General features: G+C 30.3%; 10 protein-coding genes across 10 annotated transcripts; 5 read left to right on the top strand and 5 right to left on the bottom strand.

Annotated features, from left to right (window-relative positions):
• Positions 1-1,226: 1,226 nt before the first annotated feature.
• RAD53 (serine/threonine/tyrosine protein kinase RAD53) lies at positions 1,227-4,184 on the bottom strand (the record flags this gene model as incomplete). The annotated part of the gene is made up of 2 exons (XM_046080692.1): positions 1,227-2,278; positions 2,378-4,184. The coding sequence occupies 2 exons, from the start codon at positions 4,182-4,184 to the stop codon at positions 1,227-1,229; spliced, it is 2,859 nt and encodes a 952-aa protein (XP_045936266.1).
• A 434-nt stretch (positions 4,185-4,618) lies between these two features.
• Positions 4,619-7,060, bottom strand: SCDLUD_002157 (uncharacterized protein; the record flags this gene model as incomplete). The annotated part of the gene is made up of 1 exon (XM_046080693.1): positions 4,619-7,060. The coding sequence occupies one exon, from the start codon at positions 7,058-7,060 to the stop codon at positions 4,619-4,621; it is 2,442 nt and encodes an 813-aa protein (XP_045936265.1).
• Positions 7,061-8,461: 1,401 nt separating this feature from the next.
• On the top strand, positions 8,462-9,520 carry DGA1 (diacylglycerol O-acyltransferase; the record flags this gene model as incomplete). Its single annotated transcript, XM_046081448.1, has 1 exon — positions 8,462-9,520. One exon carries the CDS (start codon positions 8,462-8,464, stop codon positions 9,518-9,520), a length of 1,059 nt encoding a protein of 352 aa, XP_045936264.1.
• Positions 9,521-10,132: 612 nt separating this feature from the next.
• On the top strand, positions 10,133-11,206 carry RRD2 (peptidylprolyl isomerase RRD2; the record flags this gene model as incomplete). Its single annotated transcript, XM_046080694.1, has 1 exon — positions 10,133-11,206. One exon carries the CDS (start codon positions 10,133-10,135, stop codon positions 11,204-11,206), a length of 1,074 nt encoding a protein of 357 aa, XP_045936263.1.
• An 81-nt stretch (positions 11,207-11,287) lies between these two features.
• Positions 11,288-12,640, bottom strand: ESA1 (NuA4 histone acetyltransferase complex catalytic subunit ESA1; the record flags this gene model as incomplete). Its single annotated transcript, XM_046080695.1, has 1 exon — positions 11,288-12,640. One exon carries the CDS (start codon positions 12,638-12,640, stop codon positions 11,288-11,290), a length of 1,353 nt encoding a protein of 450 aa, XP_045936262.1.
• Positions 12,641-12,951: 311 nt separating this feature from the next.
• PRP46 (mRNA splicing protein PRP46) lies at positions 12,952-14,076 on the bottom strand (the record flags this gene model as incomplete). Its single annotated transcript, XM_046080696.1, has 1 exon — positions 12,952-14,076. One exon carries the CDS (start codon positions 14,074-14,076, stop codon positions 12,952-12,954), a length of 1,125 nt encoding a protein of 374 aa, XP_045936261.1.
• A 410-nt stretch (positions 14,077-14,486) lies between these two features.
• Positions 14,487-16,553, top strand: PUS7 (pseudouridine synthase PUS7; the record flags this gene model as incomplete). Its single annotated transcript, XM_046080697.1, has 1 exon — positions 14,487-16,553. One exon carries the CDS (start codon positions 14,487-14,489, stop codon positions 16,551-16,553), a length of 2,067 nt encoding a protein of 688 aa, XP_045936260.1.
• A 536-nt stretch (positions 16,554-17,089) lies between these two features.
• Positions 17,090-18,451, top strand: SSP2 (Ssp2p; the record flags this gene model as incomplete). Its single annotated transcript, XM_046080698.1, has 1 exon — positions 17,090-18,451. The coding sequence occupies one exon, from the start codon at positions 17,090-17,092 to the stop codon at positions 18,449-18,451; it is 1,362 nt and encodes a 453-aa protein (XP_045936259.1).
• A 247-nt stretch (positions 18,452-18,698) lies between these two features.
• MET7 (tetrahydrofolate synthase) lies at positions 18,699-20,228 on the bottom strand (the record flags this gene model as incomplete). The annotated part of the gene is made up of 1 exon (XM_046080699.1): positions 18,699-20,228. The coding sequence occupies one exon, from the start codon at positions 20,226-20,228 to the stop codon at positions 18,699-18,701; it is 1,530 nt and encodes a 509-aa protein (XP_045936258.1).
• Positions 20,229-20,994: 766 nt separating this feature from the next.
• SCDLUD_002149 (non-specific serine/threonine protein kinase) lies at positions 20,995-24,903 on the top strand (the record flags this gene model as incomplete). The annotated part of the gene is made up of 1 exon (XM_046080700.1): positions 20,995-24,903. The coding sequence occupies one exon, from the start codon at positions 20,995-20,997 to the stop codon at positions 24,901-24,903; it is 3,909 nt and encodes a 1,302-aa protein (XP_045936257.1).
• Between the last annotated feature and the right edge of the window lie 87 nt (positions 24,904-24,990).

Genomic DNA, 24,990 nt, shown 5'->3' with positions numbered 1-24,990 from the left:
GTGAAAGTAATGTATATTTATGTCAAATATAACTGATTATCTAAATTTATTGTTATTATTATTTTTATCTATTATTACTATTTATTGTTGATGGTACATAAAATAGTCAAAAGAACAAAATAAATTGGTGGTCTGTATTCGTTTTTGGTCTAAATTTTTTTTTTTTTTTTTTTGCTGTTTTCACCTTGAATGAACGGGAAACGAGAAAGAGGGAAAAAGCTTAAATAATAAAAAGTAGTTATTTTTGATATATATGATTGTTGTATTTATATACTAAGACCTTTTAAAAAAAAAAAAAAAAAAAAAAAAAAAAATTATATATATCCCTAAAAATAAAAATTAGGGGGGTAAGGTGGCAAACAAAAGAAAAGTTGTAACAATTAATATTTGATGTGTGGGTGTAATTATAAAAAGACTACAAATAAAAACTAATTTCTTATCTAAATTGTTTGAATAATTCGTTGTCTAGATTGTTACCCGGGAAAGAACTATTACTTCATTTTTACCGAACCCTCTGTAGTAGGTTTTTCACTCATTACCACAAGGATTTATGTTGTAGTTAGTCTGGGGTGTTTGTCATACATATATATATATATATATATATATATATATAAGCTAAACTAATAGATATATAGGGATAATAAATTACTTCACAAACTAAGGCCTCGTAAAAGGTTGAAAAATTAATCTTTTATATACATGTCTGGTTTTCTCAATGACCAAACTTAATCTTTTATTGACATTGACGTATTTTGTTACTGTTTCATAACATTTGTTTTGAGATTATTAACTCCCGTCGCTATGTAATTAATGTTTATCTTTTTATCTTGTTTATTATTGTTTCATATTGGTATTAGTTTATAACCTGGTTTATATGGTTGCTACTCATTGTTGTGGTTTATAATCTCTATAATAATCTTATCGGGTCATGAGCTTGATGCTGTGTGTATAATAATGTATAGGTGTTATTTATTATTGTAATCATGTTTTCCATATTATTAATATTTATTTTGCGATGTCGCCTGCAAAATGGTCATGTAGCAAGTTTGCATTCTATATGATGGGCGTATGCCCTAATGTAAATCATTGTTGTTCTATGCTACAATAAACAATCATTTTATACGACCATAAACCATAAGACTATTTATTATCAATAGTTAACGTGTATATTCTATAATAATGAATATTTGCGAGAGCGCCAAATTACTGCTTTCTCGCCCTTCTCTTCATTCTTTCATCTTTAATTGGCTTAACACACCAGAAACTTTCTTTATCTTTTGCTTATTACTGGCATTATGAGTACAATTATTAATATTTCGCCTCTTAATCTCAGTTAATAATTTCTTGGGAACTTTACGTTCCACATCGTTTTGTTCCTCCACGATCACATCGTTATAGTTATATACGTCATGCCTCAATCCTTTATTAAATAACCCCGTGTCGTCGTTTATATCTACACGGAAACCAATAAACATGGGAGGACTACCCTTACCGTTACTATTATCTGAAAATAGCTTTATAATATCGCCATGATAAATTTTTGTTTTAAATCCAGCTTTGATTATTGTGTCGTTAACATAGCATGGGTTTTGGCCATATGAATAAAACCAGATATCTTCTAAACCCTGAGCTGGTGATTCGCTAACTAGTTTTTCCGTTACATTTTGACTATTAGTAATAACAGTAGTAGTATTCGTACTAGCATTGGTTATATTAGATTCTAATAAGTGTCTTTCAATAACATGTCTCCTTTTAAATATCATACAATGCACCTTAGATAGCCTATATTCTTTAATAAAAAAATCACATGCTGCTGGATCACGGCCAATAAAAACACCTTTGCTAATTCCCTGAGGGATAGCTAAATCCGCATTGTATATACTTTCTACTGTAGAGGAAAGTGTCAAAAATCTGCCCTCTCCTATTAAAGAATTTATAATAATACGTTTACCATTAATTGCTGTTGCGTTAGCACATATACTATTAATATTAGCAGTAGTAGTAGTATTGGCTCTGTTGCTGTTATTATTGTCATTATTGTATATTTCCTCTTCTTGTTTCATATCATCGTATTTCCTTTTACCATTATTGGTACCAGTATCCCTTTCCGGATTGAAAGCATCACCATTTTTATTATTAGCATGTTCTATAGCATTGCTCGTTAATATTTGAGGTTGCATAAATCTCTTAGGTAAAAAATTGGGCACTTTAAATTTATCTTCCTCATTTTCCAAGCATATTTCATCCTCCTTTTTAAAAATATTTTCTTCTGATGCTTCTTTTTTTTTTTTATTGTCATAATCTATAAAACTTGTCTTTATCATCTCTTCTTGATCATTTTTTGAAGCCATATCATCATTTCTATTAGTATTGATACCATTAATCGCATTATTGTGATATTGCGATTGAGATAGAGAAATTATTGAAGCCAGGCTGCCTAAGGACCCTGAGGACATAGATTCTTGATAATACTTATAAGCAGCTTTAATCCATGGGTGGTTTAATGCTTTTTTAGCTGTATATCTCTTTTCTGGGTCAACTTGTAGTAAATTGTTTATAAAATCAATTGCTTCTTCTGAAACACCGGATCCTTTTAGTGGACCGCCATGATATGTCCCTTTCTTAATTTGAAGAAACAATTCTTTTTGAGAGGCGCCACTGAATGGTAAGTGGCCAGTTAATATCACGTATGCTAAACATCCCATAGACCACATATCAACTAATGATGAATATTTTATTTCGTCCTCATCCTCATCCTCATCCTCATCCTTATCCTCATTTTCATTTTCATCATCAGCAACGTGTGTGCCCCCATTGTGTCCTGGTTTTTGTGCATTTAATTTATGGAGGTTTGTTAATCTCAGTTTATTCTTCCTTCTTTTTTGTGATTTTTGATGTTCGCTTATAACCTCGGGAGCAATATAAGCCAAAGTACCACAAAAAGTTTTCATAAAAGTCCCATTTCCTTGCACCTTAGCTAATCCGAAATCAGTTAATTTTACTAGGACAGGACTATCCTGTTCAATCAAAACATTATCTGGTTTTAAATCTCTATGACTGATACCTTTTGAATGGATATAATCGATAGCTTCTAATATCTGTTTTATTATTTCTCTTGATGCATCTTCATTGATTGGTCCATGTGCAGCTACAAAATCCATTAAATCACCGCCAGACACAAATTCCATTACCAAGTAATAATTATTAGAGTCTTCATAGAATGCCTTTAAACTAACCACTCTCGGATGCTCCAATCTTTGTAAAATATCTAATTCCCTAGCAGCACCTTCGAGTTCAGTAGTTGCCATTTTTTTCTTATTTATAATTTTAACTGCATATGTTTTCCCCGTGGACCTATCAATTGCTTTTTTAACAGTAGCAAACGCACCTTGTCCTACAACTTCATCCTGTATAGAAAAATCTTTATTGATTCCACAAAGTTGTTCATCTATAGCTAGGTGGTTGTTATAAACTGTATTTGGTTTACTATTATTTCGCTTTTTAATATCCTTAATATTATCGCTGTTATTTGTATAATTATGGTATATGTCTTTGGTATTGTTATCATTGGTAGTATTATTATTAGTAATAGCGGTGGGAGTTGTACTAGTAGTAGTGGTGGTGGTGGTAGTAGTAGCAATATTATTAGTATTGGTATTAATATTGTTGTTTATTTTATTTTTGTTTCTTAGAAGTTCCAATTCCATCCTTTTTAGTTGTTTTTTATATGCTTCATGTATAAATACAATAAAGCTTAACGTATCCTCCGCTTTATTCACACCAACAGATATTTCATCACCTTGAGATAAAGTGTAGTTTTGATTCTTATGCATGCGGATTCCATTAATCCATGTTCCATTTGTACTTATATCTTTTAAAAGTAAATTACCATCCTCACCTAACCATATTATAAAATGTTTATTTGATAAGGTAGCTCTATGATCACCTAGATAAAAATCACAGCTATTTGCGTTTCTACCGCAAATCCACTCTTTCTTAATTGATTTTTTCGTTTTAAGGACCTCTTGAAGATCTGCTCGAAGATCTTTTATTGGCAATTCTCCAGTGGTGCTTATTAATCTGCATACTATGTCGTCAGCTATCTTTTCTTGACTAAATTTATCAATGATGTATTTCTGCGTAGCCTGAGTGGATTGTTGTGTTGGTTGGGTAATTGCATCCATAGGTGGTGCTAAATATTAAAAAGATATGTACTATAAGTTGGTTTTTTTAATAGAACAATATTGTTTAAAAAAAAAAAAAAAAAGAAAAAAAATTCTATATATCTTTATTGCTGGAGTATATATCGAGGAAATATATATATATATATATATGTGTGTATGTGTGTGTGTGTATGTATATATATTGCAATTAAGTCTGAAAAAAGAATTCTATTTATAGAATTGTTCACAAGAAAAAGAGAAACAAAGGTATTTTACAATAGACTACAGGTATGATAAATAATTATGATAATACCAAATAATTAAAACAAGTCTTCACTGTGTATCAAATACAAATTAAAAAAAATTTTTTTTTTTTTTTTTTTTCTGATTTACGTGTTTTATACATTTTTCTATAACATTTCTACATATAATTAAAAAAAAAAAAAAACTACGCGTTAAGTTTGTGGGTACCCGTCTTTGACAATTAAACTGTGCAATCTCGAATCTTCTTTTATGTGGTGAGAATTAAAATACTTGAATCTGTTAGAAATTTTACCAATTCCGTTGAAGGAATCAAAACTTTTTTTATCTGTGCCGTGTGCGTAAAATACCCATTTGCAATACTCTGAGTCCTTCATAATAACACTTTTACAAAGTTTATCATCTTCTATAAAATGTTGCATAGGAAGAGAATATGATGGTGAATCTGGAGATATTCCATTGTTATGACTATTGCTCTCAGAACCCATTGAAATTCCATCATTACTTTTGAAATTATCCGTTTCAATTTTTACCCATTGGTGTTGATCTACATCAAAGATGTAATCCAAGTAGTGTTTATCAGTTAGCCCATTAGGATATTCATCTTTTAGAATAAAATCTACCTCAAATGGTACAAACGCAATAGAACCTTCATATTTTGTCTGCCTTAAAGGAGATATTAAATTTAAATTGTCATAAAAATGGTAGTTTTTATCACCAAGCACTTGATATTGTGTCAAAGTTTTTTTGTCGCTTTTTTCTTTTGAATTTAACTCTGTGTTTCCCGGTAATGAAGACAAAACGTAGGATTTGACTGAAGATAAATAGCTAATTGCGAATTTATTGTTATTTAAACTTGTTTTTTTTCCAACAAATGTTTCCTTTGTTAAATCCTTAAATGAGATAGCTGTTAAATCAATGTATAGCCCAGTTTCTACATCTATCAATCTCCCATCTATTGTATTTAGTCCCTTTTCTCCATGATACACATCCATAAACAATGGATTTATATCTAAATAGTATAGTTTTATATCTTGAGATCCCTGTCTGTCAACAATAATAGTATTGTTATAATTTAAAGCCATATACTCAAAATGTTTAAAGGGTAATTGCAAATCAATATCGTGATCCCATTCAAATTGCGTGCCAGACCATCTCCAACTTAATAAGCTGCCATGAGCCAACCACCATTGAATTCTAGAATTTGATGCAAATTCCGACCATACTTTGAATATTCTGTTTAAAACCTTTTGTTTTTCAGAAACAAATTGTAGTCCATTGAAAAATCTCCAATCATAATGGGATCCCCTTCTCCAGACTTCTTCTATATCCGTTTTTAATTTAACTTCATTAAAATATTTCTTATTTCTGTTTTGATCCAAGTCCATCCAGTATCTATACAAATTTCCATAAAAGCGACCAAATCTATGTTGAAGGTATACAGATATATCTTGTGGTGCCTTGTCATTAAGAGCTTGTAATGGATTCGTATTGTCGAACAATAATTTTTTCAAATAGATGTCTGTATCAATTTTAAAATCATCTTCATTTAATATTATTGTTTCAAAATTGGGTTGGCTCGGCTTGTTAGACCTATAACGTATTTCTAATTTAGGCAATTCAGCTAGTCCCCTATTATTTTTATGGATTGGATGCTTATCATTTTCGTCAATGCTATCGTATTCTTCAAATCTACTTTTCGGTTTTAATATGAATTTTCTTTTTGAATTGTCACTATAATCACACATGATGTCTTGCATTTTGCTAGCATCTTGTTTAAACATTTTAACACCGCTAATGATATTATGTAACTTTTTTAAAACCCATTCCCTATTTATTTTTGAAATTTTAAAATTTTTAACAATTCCAAAAACGGGATCAATAATTGCAGATCCATTTTCAAAGGGTATCGTTCTAGTATGAACTTCAACAAATTTTTTCTCACCAATGTTAGTAAATATGAGCTTATCTACCACTAAATTGTCTCCTTGTAAATATTCCATCCCTCTGTATTTTTTACAAGTTTCTGATTCTGGGATGTTTAAGAAGCCGCTATTTTTTTTTATTATGCGTTTATTAACATAAAAATTTTTAATTTTTTTATTAGACATGCACTTTTCCCTTTTATATTTGCCAAAATTTTGAAACTCATACCAATCAGACCAAGAAAATGGAACCATGGGATTTTTGATACCAACGTGCACATTTTGTAAGATATAATATAAAGTACACCAGTATGTTTGTTCAATTTTTTTACCAAATGGTAGCTTTGGCCATTCTTTGACATTCAGGATATCCAAAATAATGTTATTTTGGGGATTTTCCTGAGCATTGACTTGCTCATTAGATAAGGGCAAAATGATTTGGGTATCAGCATATACATTCAAAATATTTGCATATCGATTATCGTTGGTGTTTTGGTAAGATTTTTTTGTAACCGAAATGGAACTTGGTAAAATTTCATCCAAATAATGGAAATAGTATTCTATTCCAGAAAAAATTTTTCCTGAATTATGTTCGGTATTTAGATTAACTGAATTAAATGACTCAATTGCTTTGTAATAAAGTTGACCTTTATTTTTAAAGTTAAAGGCTTCTTTAGTATTTATTGAAGTTATGGGGAAAACATTTTTCATAATAAACCAAAGTAAAAGGACTAAAAAGCAACATATATATTTTTTCTTTGAGTAAAATAAATATATTTGATTAAATTTGACATTTTTTTGATTTCCTTGGGTAGTTTTGTAACCGATTTTATACAAGTATCTAATATTATATGGTTTTAATAACATATTTCTATATATTTCTTTACTTGTTTGATTTTACCACTGGTATTTTTCCTTATTTTTAAAAAAAGAAAAAAAAAAAAAAAAATTAGATAACATAGATATTAAATATATATATATATATATATATATATATATAGGTGTGTTTATGTGTGTATACTAAATACTAAAATATAATTTAAAAATCTAGATATTACTGATTATTTGAGTAGTTTTTGTGACATCTTCGAAAGGTGTCAGTAATATTTTTTTTTTTCGGAAAAAAAAGGGGCAAAACAATTCGCTTTTTCGGAATTTCGAATTATTAACGATAATCTTTTGAAACGTTTTGAGCAGATTTTGGTTTTATTGCAGAGTAAAAAAAAATTTTGTATCGGTTAATCTAATTCTTTTTTTTTTTATGGGATTAAAGAAAGCGCGAGTTTGTATAATAAATGCGGACATACTTGTATGCGGATATTATATGGTGAATCGGATTGAGTAGTGGATTAAGTCTGTGATTTAAAGAATGATCGTTTTATGTTTAGCTTGGTTAAAATAATCAACAAACAAGGTTTTATAACCATAAAATGCTTTTGTAAGAAAGAAACGAATTTATATAGTAAAGGATTATTATTTATTGTAGAATTAATTAGCTTTTTAAAGACCTTACTAAAACGAAAAAGCCTAACATATTTCTTTGTAGCTAAAATAGTTGTTTGTTTCTAGTTGCGTAAAATTATTTATATTTTAAAAACTAAAAAGTAAATTTCACGACTTGCTGGAAAAATTAAAACAAATAAAAAAGATAATTTATTATTACTTTTTTTTTTTTTTTTTTTTTTTTTTTTTTAAAGCAACAAAACTTTTTACCTGCGGCACGTGAAAATCTATTGTAACAGCCTTTAATCTTCATAGGTTTCTAAATACTTCTGAAAATCTAATGCTTAATGACAAACTAAACTACAAAAATAGGCATCTCCTTATTCTCTTTTTTTTTTTTTTTTCTTTTCTTTTCTTTTCTTTTCCTTTCTTTTCCTATTCTTTTCTGCTCTAATTATAGTTATGATCTATCTTTAATTCCACCTCGAGAAACTAATTAATTGAATTGATTTTATTCTTTTTGTATACGAAAAGGTCGGAAAAAGGGAATTAAAAAAAAAAAAAAAAAAAAAAAAAAAACTGCATAAAGAAAACAACACTGAAAAGAGAACAATATAATTATAATAATCAAACAAAAACCAATAAACCTATCGATACTTAACCATTAAAATGACACAGTCAAAGAAAAACACTAAAAAAAAGGATAGGATATTCTGTTCAATAAATACACCGTTCAGTAGAAGATTGGAAACTGCAGCTGTAACATGGCAAGTTAGTTGTATTTTCATTTTTGCCATTTTTTCACTATTCGTACTAGCAAATCCACTTTTATTATTCACTATATTTTTTCCATATTTAATATACTATGTATTTGATAGAACCCCAGTAAACGGCGGCGTTGTTAGAAGGTATTCAAAATTTTTCAGGAGTTTGAAAATATGGAAATATTATTGTAACTACTTTCCAATTAAATTATACAAAACTTGTGACCTGAAACCTACATTTACCCCCCAAAACGAACTTGTTGGACCTAAATATATCTTTGGCTATCATCCCCACGGGATATGTGCATTGGGTTCATTCGGCGCTATTTCCACAGAGGGAGTCAATTGGAGTCTAAAATTCCCTGGAATACCTACTTGTTTAATGACTCTAGTTAATGTGTTTAACATCCCATTTTATAGAGATTATTTACTGGGCTTGGGTGTGACTGCGGTATCAAGGCAAAATGCGATTAAAGTGCTGAAACAAAATTATTCTATTTGCATTGTTATTGGTGGTGCACAAGAGTCTTTGCATGCTAAAGTTCATAAGGCTGAATTAATATTAGACAAGAGAAAAGGATTTGTTAAGTTAGCATTAGAGGTTGGTAACGTAGGTTTAGTTCCAATTTTTGCATTTGGAGAAAATGAAATATATAATGTACTCAGTACCGAGAATAAATCTTTGACTAGAAGATTCCAATTATGGATGAAAAATAGATGGGGGTTTACCATACCGCTTTTTTATGCGAGAGGGATATTTAATTATGACTGGGGATTTATACCCTTTAGACACCCCATAAATTTAGTTTTTGGTAATCCAATAATGGTACCCAAACTAGAAAACTTTTCCGAAAAAGACGTTGATAATTATCATGGACTTTATGTTAAAGAGTTAAGTAGAATTTTCAATGAATATAAAGCTAAATTTGGATATAATGATGTAGAGTTGGAATTAGTAGCATAATTTGAAAAGCATTGAGATGTTTGAACCGAATGAATAAAAAAAAATAAATAAACAATAAAACAAAATAACCTGCATTTAATTGTATTAATATTATATAACTGAAAGAAAAGTGTTTGGTAGGGAAGGTTCTCAACTATTTCTTATATCTTACAAACTTTTTATTATTGGCAATTGTAACGATACTTTTTATTTTATTTTATTTTATTTTATTTTAGAGAACATGCTATACATATAACAGAGGCGTTCATAATAATAGCTTTTAAACCAATGATGCCAGTGTTACATACTAATTATTCTTGAGAAAAACGCGCAGGAAAAATACTAACAACCTTATAACTAAATAAAACCTACAAAATTTTAGAAAAGGCAAAAAAAAAAAACAACTTGCAATAACACTTTTTTCTTAATTTTACTTTTACATTTTTTTTTACATTTAATTTTTTTTTTTTTTTTTTCTTTCTTTCTTTCTCTCCTTCTTTTTCTTCTCCCTTTTTCTTTCTTTCTATTTTGTTAAATCTAAACGTGTACCTTCAATTGTTTTTATTTCTTTGTTGGCTGGTAGAGTTATTAAAAGAAATAGACAATTATCAAGTTCAAATCGAATAATAAAACATGAAACCCGTAAAAAGACTATTAACTAATGAAGATCTGGAATTATGGAAAAATTCTAGTACATTTAAAGATTTGGTTGATTTCATTACTAATTTGGCACTTAGTGTTGAAGGGCGTGAAAATACAGACTATAAAATACCTATTAGTGAGAGTGTTAATAAAGTAGCCAAAATTTTGGATGATATAGATTCCATTTTTATTAAACATCCAGTTATTAATCAAAGGGAGTTATCCAGATTCGGTAAACTTGAATTTAGAGATTTTTATGATGATTTATCCAAAAATGCTAATCGAATTATCTCCTCACATATCCCTGAATTAACCATTGATCAATTGGAGGAATTATCCACCTATTTAATTGAATCTTGGGGAAACAGACAAAGAATAGATTACGGTTCAGGTCATGAATTAAATTTTCTTTGCTTTTTATATGGCCTAACAAAATACAATATATTACATCTCGATCAAGATAATACTAATATTATATTAAAATTGTTCATTCAATATATGTCATTAATGAGGAAATTGGAAAAGGAATATTGGCTAGAACCTGCAGGGTCGCACGGTGTTTGGGGTTTGGATGATTACCATTTTTTACCCTTTTTATTTGGTGCCTTTCAACTATCAACGCATAAACATTTAAAACCAAGTAGTATACACAACGATGAAGTTGTTGAAATGTTTGCTTCAAAATATTTATATTTTGGTTGTATTTCATTTATAAATAGCGTCAAGACAACGGCTACTCTTAGATGGCATTCTCCTATGTTAGACGATATTAGTGGGGTCAAAAAATGGAGCAAAGTTGCAGAGGGTATGATTAAAATGTATAAAGCAGAGGTATTAAGTAAATTACCCATCATGCAGCATTTCTTTTTCAGTGATTTTTTACCATGTCCAGAAGGCGTGTCACCTCCAGAAGATCCAGAAAAACATGAACATGGAGAATGCGGGCATCATCATGAGCAAAATTCATGGGGTGATTGCTGTGGCATTAAAGTACCTAGTGCTATAGCAGCCACTGAAATGAATAAAAAAAAGACTCACACAGCAAGACCATTGCCTTTTGATTAATTTTTTTTTTTTTTATTTTTTTTATTTTTTTCAATTATCGGACTATATGAAACAATATATACATTATAAACGTAGGTTAGTCTACCATGCAAATCTTAATTGAGCAGGTGTAAAAACTGGGGGTGTCCATTGTAATTTAGATGGATCTATAGTTCTCCTTTTTTTAGCCTGTAGCTTTTCGTATCTTTTAATAACGTCTTCTGTTAAATAAATAATGTGTTGATTTTTAACAAATTTCAAAATATTTAATGCTTTAGCCGTGTGTAAAATATCTGTAGTAGTCATAGAAGTTATCTGACTTATTTCATCAATACTAATCTCTTCCTTACGCTCAACTAATAGTCTAATCAAAGTATCTGCCCAATAGGCTCTATAAGATAACAACCCTAAATCCGATAAAGGTTTTTCCGGTGATCCAAGTTTCTTCTCAACCTTTGATAACTCGTAGGAAAAATCAATAAGTAGTCGCCCATATCCTAGTCTTTGATATTGTGGTAATGTTAAAATACAGGCCACATTATAGTTTTCTGCAGATTCCTTTTCTTTTGAAAAATAGCCCACCAAATGATGACCCAATTCATCTTTTCTTGTCATGCAATAAAACAAAAATGGATCCACATCATAATATAAAGTTTTATGGTCTAAAAACAATTTACATAATAAACACAAATTTCTACACCAGGTTCTCTGTTTTCTTCCATCTATCTCAAAAAAGGAAACATAATCGTCCCGATAAATTTCATTTCCAGGAGGGTGTCGTAGGACACATTTTTTTCTATACCTTTCATATTGCTTTTGAGATCCAAAATATTGTAAAGTAAAATCATCTATATAGATCACATCCTTGTCAATTAGATCCACTGGATACGGTGAAAAATACCACGGCTCAATTTCATATTCTCCCATAATAACTTTGTTTAAATTACGGATTCTTGCCAGCACCTGATGTGGATTTTGAACCATAGAACCTGATGTTCTTAATTTTTCTATTTCATCTTCTCTACTTAGTTTTTCTGAAGGTATTCCTTGTACGTTTAGATTATCTAAATCCATAATAACATCCGGTGTTTCTAAGTTTTCGTTAGATTTATTTAAAGGTAAGGATTGTTGTTTTTTATGTTTGTCATTGCTATTATTATTTTTCTGATGTTTTTTCTTGTTTTTAGTTGACTTTTCTTCTTTCTTTATCGGAATTTGAACTTCTTTTTCTAAATTTATTCTATCCGATGTGATCCATTCATCCAAACGTTTATTAAAGTCCTCATAATGAACATAGAAAGCTGGCCCTATATTTTTTGTATTTATCGATAGAATTTCCGCTAACCTCTGTTTACCATCTTTTTCAACAAAACATTTACAACCTATAAATATTTGATTAACATTATTCATCAATTTGTAAATAACTTCTCCTTTTTCTTCTTTCTTTTCAGGCATTTTTTTTTTGTTTTTCTCTTTCTTCGATTTGATTTAGATTTTCATTAAAAATGTGATCTTGTTAAGATTTGACTGTTCGTGAAAATAGAAAAATATATTGCAAGTTACAGTTTTTTTAGTAAATTATCAAATAGCCACGGCATGTGAATCTTTTATTTAGTAAAAAAAAAAAAAAAAAATAAATGAAAAAAAAAAAAAAAAGCTAATAAAAAAATTATAATTTTTCTTAATACTTAGCAATTATACAGTAAATATTTCTGTAACAAACAATATAAACCAAAATATGCAATTATCTTGTTATTTCCTCCATATCAAGATTTGTTTTTCGACCATATTTTAACAAATTTATCCATTTCTCCTGTTATTAAAATATCTCCCTTTTTATTAAAAGTACTACTTAAAATACCTGTTTCTCCACTTAAAATCCCTTTAACCTTTTCACCATAAAAGCTTGTCTTTAATTTTCCAGATTTATAATCATAAAATAACATTTCACCATTATCACATCCACCAAAAAGCGTTCCATCGTAAGAACAACTTAATGTATTTACAAGTCCTATGTCTCTGTTTTTGCTAAAATTCGACAATAATAACCCCTCTGGTAATTTCCATGAAAATACTTGATTGGTGGAGCATGAAGCAAAGGAAAACTCACTTGGATTTAAACAAATGTCCCGTACAGATTTACTATGTACAGTCAATGTTTTATATTGCTTTCCGCCACTAACTAAATCCCATAATTTTATAGTGTTGTCGTTTGAGCAACTTATAACTTGTGGATCAACCGGTGAGCTAAGCACCTTGTTTATTGAATTTTTATGCCCAGTTAGCGTCATAACACTGCGCTTCGTCCTTATATCCCATACTCTAACAACTGAGTCACGGCCTGCGGTCATAATTAGATCTAGAGTTGGGTGAATACAAACAGTATAAACCCCAGATAAATGTCCGTGATAATCCCTAATAATAGATTTATGTTCTAAATCCCAGCATTTAACAGTTTTATCTTCACTGCAAGAAAACATATATGGATGTCTATCACTTATAGCTATGTCACGTACTGACATCGTATGCCCATTTAAGGTAGTTTTCAAATGATGACCCTCATCATTTGGAAGTAAACTCCAAATCTTAATACTTGCATCTGCACTCCCACTAGCTATCCATTGACCATATACAGGATCAACTTTAACAGTTCTGATCCATCCACTATGACCCCCAAGCATTGTTACTAGCTCCCAAGTATCATCTTTATTTATATTTTCATCTATTTGTTTATCATATGTTTTTTCCTCTTCTATTTTATCGGTGTCCTTTTCAGATATGCCACTTGTTTCTAACTTGTTTTGTAAATATTCAGGTAAATGTGCTAGATACTTGTATTTTAAATCCCATTTTATTCTATTATAAACATTATCAGATGATATGTCTTCCATTAGCTAATAGATTAATATTTCTAGTATTATTTTTTTGCTACTTCTTGCACCGTTTTTATATCAAATTATGCAAATATAGATATATATTTTTTTTTCATTAAAAACTTATTCTAATTACGAGAAAGTAAAAAAAAAATAAGTGTCTTTTCCCTTTTTTTTTCTCTTTTCTTTTTTCTTTTTTCTTTTTTCTTTTTTCTTTTTTTTTTTTTTTTTTGTTTTTTTTTTCCAAAAAAAATAATGAAAAAAATAAAGAAGAAAAAAAAGTCATATAGGTAATCTAACTTTTTATTAATGTTAAAATTGTCAAAACTTTTCAACACATACTATGTATTTTTAAATAATTAATACGTTTTCACCATCCTTCGACTAAGAAACGTTAAAATAACAGTCGATACTTAAAACCTCATTAAATGGCTGAAACCGGTAAAAGGACGTTAGTGGAAACTAATGATGATGCCCCAAAAAAACTAAAACTAACCATGGCCTCTATCTCTGAAAAAGATGTAGGTATTACTGAATTTTTATCCCCACAGACTAGTGGGTTTAAAGGCCAAATAAAGCAAAGATACAGCGACTTTTTAGTTAACGAAATTTCACTAGACGATACCGTTGTTCATTTAAATGACAAAGGCTTCAAAATGCCTAAAAAAGAAAAGAAAGTCGAACAGGGGAGAGAAAAGGGTGATGGTAATAATAAGAGAACCAATCAAAAAGATGAATTAAAAATTTCAAGAAAGGATTTTCAGATTGATCCCGAAAGCAGAAAGCAATTGGTTGAATTGTTAGGCGAGGATGATGTTATATCTTTAGAAAATGTTTATAAGGAATTAAATGTTATGGAAACTAAAAACAGTTTTGATAATAAAACAACCAGAACGAATCTACATCAATTAATAAGAAAAGTGTTTGATAATCAATTGGAAAGTGTTACTACACCAGATAACCACTTCAAAATCGCCAACAACAACAAAAAGTCTAGAGTCAGTAAAGAATATTTGATTGAACAGAGTAAAGACAAAAATGGTATTGAAAATTGGGGGTATGGTCCAGACAAACAATTTATTCATTTCACCTTATATAAAGAAAATAAAGAAACCATGGATGCTATCAATATTATAACCAGGTATTTAAAGACCCCAACAAGGAACATCAAATTTGCAGGCACCAAAGATCGTCGAGGTGTAACTTGTCAACGACTATCCATTTCCAAGATAAGACTTGACAGACTAAACGCTTTGAATAAAGTTCTAAAGGGTATTGTATTGGGTGGCTATAAATTTGAGGATAAAGCTTTGAATTTAGGCCAATTACATGGGAATGAGTTTTATATTGCCATTCGTAATGTCCATGATTTTGGTGGTAATGGTGACGATATTACTACTTTAGAGAAAATTCTAAATGAAGGCGGTAAATCTTTGACAGAAAAGGGGTTTATCAATTATTTTGGCATGCAAAGGTTTGGTACTTTTAGTGTATCCACACATGAAATTGGTAAAATTCTATTGGCTGGTGAATATAAAAAAGCTTGCAATCTAATTTTAGCTGATCAGGAAAATGTCATGCCAAAATCAAGAGAGGCTAGAAAGATTTGGGAAGAAACCAAAGATGCGACTTTAGCGTTAAGTAAGATGCCACGACAATGCGTCGCTGAAAATGCTCTTTTGTTTCATTTATCTAAGGCGCATAAAGATGAATCCGTCAATGATTATACACATGCCGATTATCATAATGCGTTGATGAAAATCCCAAGAAATTTGAGAACTATGTATGTCCATGCTTATCAGAGTTATGTTTGGAATTGTGCTGTCAGTGAGCGAATTAAAAAGTTTGGTTTAACTTTAGTTCCAGGTGATTTAGTGCTTGTTAAGGAGAATGTTGAAAGTAATACTTCCACTATAAAAAGAGAAACCAATGGTAGCCTCGATGAAAATGATGATTTTGAAGAAGATTTACGTGAAGCCGATTTTGTTCGTGCCTTTGCTTTAAGCCAAGAAGATATTGATTCCAATAAGTATACTATTGAAGATGTTGTTTTACCTACTCCTGGATTTGATATTAAATATCCTGAAATTAAGGAAATGCGTGATTTTTATGTTGAATTAATGGCTAAAGACGACATGAATCCATTTGATATGGTTAGAAAAGTTCGTGATTTTTCGTTACCTGGTAGTTATAGACCAATTATTGGTAGCGTCAAAGAATTTGAGTGGAAAATCATCAAATATGAAAATGAAACAGATTTTTTGATTAATACTGATTTAGAAATTTTAAATAATACTATTGCCAAAAATAATTGTCAGAAATTTTTTAAGGCTAAATTATCGAGATTTTCTGAGAGTAATCCTAACGGTTCTAAAGTTAGTGTTATTTTGAAATTTCAATTAGGTGTTTCCGCTTATGCCACAATGCTATTACGTGAATTAATGAAAGTCGAAACCTCACGTCGTGGTGATATGTGTGATATAAAAGCCTTATAGGAATATGTGGCTTTACACAGTATATTTTCATAAACATCTTGTGTTTTTTTACGACTTTAAAATCAGAAATATAATTTTTCTTATTTTTTTATTTTACTGACATCAAAAAAAAAAAAAGAAAACGACACAAAAAGCTGTACAAAACATTTTTTTTGGACTTTATGATTATTTAATTTATGCTATTAATTCAAATAAATTTATTTATTTTATGTAAACTGCCAATTTAAACTAGCTATATTTTTTTCCCCTTCTCTATTTCCCATATTGCTATTTTAGTATACATACATATATATATATATATATATATATATGAAAAACAAACATCAACTCTGATAATTTATATCTATAATAATAATAATAATAATAATAATAACAATAACAATAACAGAAGGAATCATTTAATACCTTTACTTCTATAACAAAAATAAAAAATTAGAACACCACCAACAAAAATAATATAAAAGTATATTCCAAAAGGAAGGGGGGAAAAAAAAAATATCAAATCAAAAATTTATATATATTAATATTTGAAAATAATGAGTATTTACCAAACAAGTTTGGAACATGAATTCAATAATACAAGTACAGCTACCGCAGGAACAATGAAAACTAGAAAGTCAAAATTGGAGACTTTACATACATTAGTTAAAGATAGACCATTTAGAGGTAGTTGGTTGTTTGAAGAAAACAGCTGTTCCTATGATAGACACAAATTTAAAAAATTTGCAAAAAATTATTTGTGGGGTTCTAGAAATAGGGAACTGGATCAGCAGCATGATACACAACAACAAGACTTAGAAACTGGTATTATGAATGAAAATTTTTTTAAAAAAAACACCTCCCTTCCAATTAATGCAACAAAGGTAATTGAAAATCACATATATTCATCTTCACAGGAACATCTTGATGATATAGCCTCCGATTTTGAAGTTAATGTTCCTGCCTACGCATATAAGACAAAAGAGAGCAAGGATAAAGAAAAAACAATGCAAACCACTACTGCCGGGAATATATTGGCAAAAAAATTAGAGGAGAGCGAATTAGAAATATGCCCACAATTGGAGCCATATACTTCTGATTCTAATTATATTAGCCACGGAACTAATGTTAACGACTCCGAGGAGTTTTTAAGAGCTAAATTAAAATATAGTCCTAAAATTGAATTTATACCTGGAACTGAATATCAGGATTTTCAAAATGAACAAAAATTTTTAAGAACCAGAAGAGGGCTAGTTTTCAAAAATTTACCTAAAAATACAGGTATTATCAGCATACTAAATCAAATCAGGGTTGGTCCTATTGAAAAAATTGTTAAAATAAATGAGGCTAACAATACAAATGAAATAAAATTATTAGAGATTCATTTTATGGAACATAACGATGCAGAAAAATTTTACAAGTATATTCAAACTGGACAATTTTTGGTGAACGGAATATGTTTAACAGCTACCTGGATTCAACCAAATATAAACACTATTTCAAACCAAGCTTTTGCATTAATTCATGATAAAGTATATCCTGAAAATGAAAAATGCTATTCTCAACATGGTGGATCTACCTTTGGCACTGGTGCACGCCGTTGCTTAATTTTAAAGAAACATGCAATTAGAAAACCTAAAAGTTTAGCCAACCACTACCCCTCACCATTATCTAATTATTCACCATTGAATGTCTCTGAAATTTTCAACGATTTCAGTATCTTTGGCGATATCGTTGATATTACGCCAGTAGTTTCACGTAAATTGTGTATTTGTATCAATTTTTTTGATGTAAGGAGCGCTATACAAGCAAAAGCTTCTTATGAGCAAGTAAGTTCAAAATTATACCGTAAGTATTATAGAGAATGGACTATGTGGTATGGAAAAGATATTGCTGACAGGGCTTGCCTCCAAGTGTAAGGAGGAGGAAAGTATATGGATAGTAGTTTAATATTATATAAATATATATAAATACAAAAGATATTATACAGCAATAAAAAGAGAGTTTATGCGTGTGTTAATGTTAAAATAGTATATAAAATTAATATAATAATAACAATAATAATAATAATAACAACAACAACAACAACAACAACAATAATAATAAGACAAAAACAAGTAATATATATAATCTTTCTCGATATATGGCAAGCACTTATGCTCGTTATTATTTTTTTCCATCAAAAACAACCATTAATCCCCCAACTAAATGCAAAGATCCAGTTACAAATATAGAAATATTATTTTTATTACTGATAGCAACTTTATTAATGATACTACGTGCCTCTTCAATACTAGGAACGATCTCAACCTCTGAAGTGGGATCCAAATGCTTCCAAGCATCACGCAACTTTTTTTGTACTTCCAATGTGTCAACCTGTTCTTTGGAAGTGTTCATTGAAACCAAGTCCGCACTGTAATCACCTGTTGCCCAGGTAACATTGGTGGTGAAAATAACTTTATCAAATTTAACATCGGCTGGATATACGACATCATATAAATTTTTAATCAATGCATTAGCATCTCTGCTTTGTTGATTAAACAATAAGATTTTATAAGATTTCTTAATTTGGTTATTGCTAGGATCTATCATTTCCTGTGCAAACCAATGGGAGGAAGCCTCAACACTATCTTTTGTATGAGCGCCATCTAAATACCAAATCATATTATCATTGCTAGAATCTTTAATTATCTGGCAACGACCCGGCCAAGTAGTTTTTTCTAGGGCGTTTAACACTGTTTGTGGGATTTGGTAGTTTTTCCAATCGGTAGTTGAGATCGGTAACTCCGTTGCAGCATTTGGATCATTAATTTTTGCCAAATGGGTTAATGCCAAAGCAACAGCTAAAGATGCGTTCATAATTTGGAAATCACCGGCAATGCCCAATCTGATCTTATTTAAAACAGGTAAATTAGGAACAATAGTTAATGAAGTGTCTTTTTCAATGCTTCTTTCCTTTAAAACTTTCAATCCAGCTTTGGGTTGACCTTCAATAGTGAAAGCGGGTGAATTTTTTTTAAAGATACCTGCTTTATTCCAAGCAATTTCTTCAATGGTGTCACCTAGCATAAAAGTGTGATCTATTCCTAGCAGCGAAACCCCGCAAACTGTTGGTTTTTCAATTATATTAGTGCTATCATATTCACCACCCACTCCAACTTCATAAATACAGGTATTACAGCCTTCTTTCATAAAAACATGGAAAGATAACAGAGTTAAATATTTAAAATATCCAGGCATGGCACCCTTGACCATATGTGGGAATTTTTCTAAATCGCTACTGCTAGCATCCAATTTATTCCAAACTTCAAAAAAATACTTTGTAAATAATTCCTCTGAAATCGGAACTCCATCAATTCTAATTCTTTCACGAACTGACTTTAAATGTGGCGAAGTATATAAGCCGATCTTAGAAATACTGGTGTTATGAGGAAATGTTTCTTTGTATTTTTGTAGAATAGAATGAGTGAAAGCGGCGGTGGAACCTTTACCTTTTGTACCGGTAATGTGTATGATACTCAACTGATTGAAATCTGAAACTAGATAACCTATACGACGAGACCATTCTTGCATTTCCCATATATTCATCATATTTTTTCTATTACCTGTAGCTCTAATAGCCATAATATTGGCATAGTTGGATTGCAAAGAGTTTAATGCTGTAATAGCATCTTGATAGGTCTTTTTGGTTGCCATTGTTTTTCCAAAGTTATTTAACAATATTTTTGATATTGGATACATAAAAAAAGAAAAAGAAAAAAAGAAAAAAAAAAGGAAAAAAAAAAGGAAAAAAAAAGGAAAAAAAAAAAAAAAAAAAGTTTCTTTATCTTGTGAGTTTAGATGGTTTACTGCTCTTGAATTACACAAGAATAATCGTAATTATTAAAGCACTATTTGTTTAACAATATGAGAAATATTTTCGAGATTCACTTTGATTTAATATTAAAAAAAAAAGAAAAAGAAAAAGAAAAAAAGGAAATATATATAAATATATATAATATATATTTATTGTTATCCATAAAGATAACAAAGTCCGAATACTACTTAACACGAATTATCCGATGTTAATATAATAATCACAACTTTTTTTTGGGGTTATCTTTTCTGCGTGATTTATTAGGCGGGAACGGGGGGTGGAAATGGGGGGCGAGAAACAAATTATTTCGGTTCATTTCACAGCTGTTGTTGAACTTTAAAATTAAAAAAAAAAAAAAAAGATCAAATCATCATCGATCAAGATGTTTTCCTTTTCTTTTTTCCCTTTTCCCTTTCCTCTTCTTTTATCATTACCATAAACTTAAAATCACATTTCAGTTCCTCTTCTTAAAAAGAAGAAAAAAAAAAAAAAAAAAAAAAAAGCTGATAAATTAGTTCATATTGAAATAATTTTCACCTTTCCCTTTTCTTCTCTTCCATTTCCTCCTTTTTTTTTTTTTTTTTTTTAATAGGCAAAAGAAAAAGAATGAGCTTAAATAAAGCAGAACAAAACCATATAGCCAATACTATTGCATTATCATGTAATAAACTATATTCGCAATTCTGTAGTGATGGTTTAACTGAAGTAGGAAATTATAAAATTATTAAACCATTAGCAGAAGGCAGTTTTGGCAAAGTTTATCTAGCAACTCACAAATTGACACATACGAAGATTGTTTTGAAACAAGGTTCAAAATGCGATTTAAATGTTGTTCGCGAAGTATTTTTTCACAGACAATTTGATTTTTCATATATAACAAAATTATACGAAGTCATAGTTACCGAGACAAATGTTTGGATGGCCATGGAATATTGTTCAGGACGAGAATTATATGATTATTTGATATCCATGGGGAGAATACCGAATGAGGAAGCTAAAAAGTTATTTGCGCAGATATGTAGTGGTGTCTATTATTCTCATTCTTTAAAATGTGTCCATAGAGACTTGAAATTAGAAAATATACTACTAGATTCTAATGGTCACGCTAAATTAACCGATTTTGGATTTGCCAGAGATTGTAACATGAAAAATATTTTGGAGACAGTCTGTGGTACAACAGTTTATATGGCCCCTGAATTGATAGAAAGAAAAAATTATGATGGTTATAAGATTGACGTTTGGGCATTAGGTGTTATCTTATACACTATGCTTTTCGGACTTATGCCATTTGATGAAGCCGATGAATTAAAGACTAAATGGGCAATCATCAATGAAGACCCAGTTTACGATGAACAAATTGTTGAATCCAAAAGTGCCATTGATTTACTACAAAAAATGTTAAATAAGGACCCATACAAAAGACCACTATTGAAGGAAATATTGATGCACGAGTATTTACAACCCTTTGGCACCAATCTATTATCCAAATGCGAAAAAGCGTTAAATAAGCAGCGCAATTCTGTTAAATTTCAATCAAAAATAGAAAAAAGATTATTGAAAAAATTGAAGCAATGTGGCTTTGATATTACTGCCATTAAAAATTCTGTGATTAAAAAGAAATGCGACAACTTGTACGGAGTTTGGCAGTTGTTGTTAGATCGTGAATTAAGACATCAAAGTACGAGAAGAATTCCTTCCAGAAATAGATCTATACTGTCAGTTAAGAAAGTTTTCGACACTGACGGAAATATATCTGTAGGTATGCATAACAATAATTTATTAGGTGATGATCTAAGTTTGAAAAAGCAAATTTCAAAAAAAATGTTGATTGATTCCAACCCGTTAAGAAATCTCCCCAATACAGATACGTCTCAATTGGTTAATACTGATGACAAAGAGCCTAGTAGTGGTAATAGTAGTACTACCACCAACACTGCCACCACTAATACCACCACCGCTAATAATAATAACAATAAATTTACTTGTTTACAAACTAAACCATCCTTTGAAGGTGATACTCCTACCGTGGAGAAAAAAAATAGTGGTGCTGGTAAAACAGCCACTTGTATTCTAAGTGATAGTAGTGATTATAGTCATAATTCCAGTATTGTTGATTCTGTCGGTATTATTGATCCCTTGGAATTAGAAAAGCAAAAGCTACAGAAGACAAGCAAACACCATTCACACAATATATTTAATAGAATGTCTAGGTTTTTAAAACACAAACTACAACCAAACGACAATGATATCTCTAGTAGCTCATATAATGTAAGAAGCAATAAAAATTATCAGCATACTCGCATAGAGCATGTTACTATGGTTACCGACAAGATTAACAACAATGATACCAATAAAAGAACAAGAGATGATTCATCTAGTTCAGTTTCGTGTAATTCTAACCATATAACTAATAACAAGATTGATCGTAATATTACTGATAATGATGTTAGCAGTAATAATATTATTATAAATAGTAATACTATCAATAATACCAATATCACGAACACTATCATCACTACTACTGCCAACAATAAAAACAACAACAATGACACTAATAATAATAGTAACAATGATAAGGATAACAATAATAATACGATGGCTGCTACCGATAATAATACCAACAATAACACTTCCACTAGTATTAAAGAAAGTATTGGTAGTAGTAGTAGTAGTAGTCGCAATAGCACAAATAGTACTCATAATAATAATAATAAGAATATTAGTACCCATATTGACACTACCAGTACTAGCAAGAATAATAGTAACGGTATTATTAATCAAAAATCCTCAGAATGGCACAGTAAAAAGTCGTTTCGGAGAGTTACTACTGTTAATAGTATTGGGAACAATAAAGATTATGAATATTCTGATCTTCTACCACCTTCACCTAAGAATGTTTCTGGAATAATAGTGAAGAATAATACTGGTACCCAAACTGATAAAATAGACGAATATTACAACGATGATAAACATCTATCAGTAAAGTTTATAAATGATGAAAATAAAGATAATTATTCATTCTATAATAATGGTTCTAAAGTCAGTTTATACGATAGTACGAGAGGAACAGAAGAAGATGATGATGAAGAAGAGGAGGATGGTGATGACAATGATGATGGCGGAGAAGAAGATGGTTTTCGTTCAAGCAGCAAGCATCCAAAACCAAAATTGAAGAAATTTAAATCAACGACATCAAGTGAACAATCTATACAAAATTCCATAGTAAACTACGAAAGTGGAACGGATCAAGACATTAGATCAAATACAAACTCTTTAAATTATAATGTTAGTAATACAAATGCCAATTTCCAACAAAATCCCAATGGTATAATTCCTGGTGCTATTAACAACACTAAAGGTGGTCTCATTAATCCTAATGGTAATTCAGCATTGCACACTTCTTTTAGTAATAGTGAAGACAAATCAAGGTCGAGGCCAGTCTCCATATTATCTGATATGTCCAATTTTACATATAACTCAGAATATTCTACAGATGGCGATCAAACAACTTCGTCAATTGGCACGGGCCGATTTTTATTGGGCACACCTGGCTCTTTAACAAATAGTGGGAGCATTAAAAAGAATTCAAAAAAAATTTCGTCTATTAGGAGGTCTCATAGCCAATTATCTAGCAATTCAAGCACATCTGATTTAAGCTCCAAAAATGATTCATTTTATGATATTACTACTGCATCTTCTCCATTAAATATGGATATACGGGCTTTTAAATCGGAAATGCCTCATCGCGGTAATATTTCAGAGACAACTTTTCCTCATGCAAATACTGTTTTTAAAGAAGAGTATTGTCATAGAGGTAACAGCAGTATTGCTACTACAACTATTGCTGCCACCAATAGTAACAACAATAACAGCGACAATGACGGAAGCACCAGTAATGCGTATAAAGGTAAATTGCCATGGTTTATGAAACGAGGGAAATCACCAGTTAGCCGTGGTGGCAGAATTAGTAGAAGTCGAAAATATACCAATAAGCCCGATTTAGTTATAAAAGAAGAAAGTTCAGATGAAGAAATATCCGGGAAATCATCTTCCTCAATTACTCAAAAATCAATGGAAAATTATCTGGGTACTAATGTCAATAAACACAATGTTTTTGCCACACAAACGAACCAGGGAAATATTTCCGTTAAAGCGACTGCTAAAGATTTTAATGATTCTGATTCGTACATATTGGCGCACCCTGTACCCAAAATTGGTTCGCCTAACTTTCAAGACACTTTAAGGGATGAATGTTCTACTAGCGCTAATAGTATCGGTAGTACGTGGACGAGGGATGCTAATGATGCGGAGGCAGAGGAGGAAGATGACGACTATGATAAAGACCAAAAACTGGCTAGAGATATGGGTGACACTGAATATGGGGATAATATAAAACAGCAGGATGATCATTACAATGATCAACTCGAACTTGACTTTAATACTCAATACACAAGAGGCAAGCATCACAGTTATGATAGTAGAAATTTTGATTCTGAATCAAGTATAATTGCTTAGGGGCGTTTTAATTTATTTTGGTGATAACTTTTCTGTCTGTTTTTCAACATATATGAATGTAAATTGTTTACTTGAAATTCCACCCTT

This window comes from Saccharomycodes ludwigii, chromosome II (assembly GCF_020623625.1).
Source record: "Saccharomycodes ludwigii strain NBRC 1722 chromosome II, whole genome shotgun sequence".
In the NCBI taxonomy this organism is placed as follows: Eukaryota; Fungi; Ascomycota; class Saccharomycetes; order Saccharomycodales; family Saccharomycodaceae; genus Saccharomycodes; species Saccharomycodes ludwigii.
Note: the sequence above shows the minus strand (reverse complement) of the source record. Positions and strands in the feature narration are given on the sequence as shown.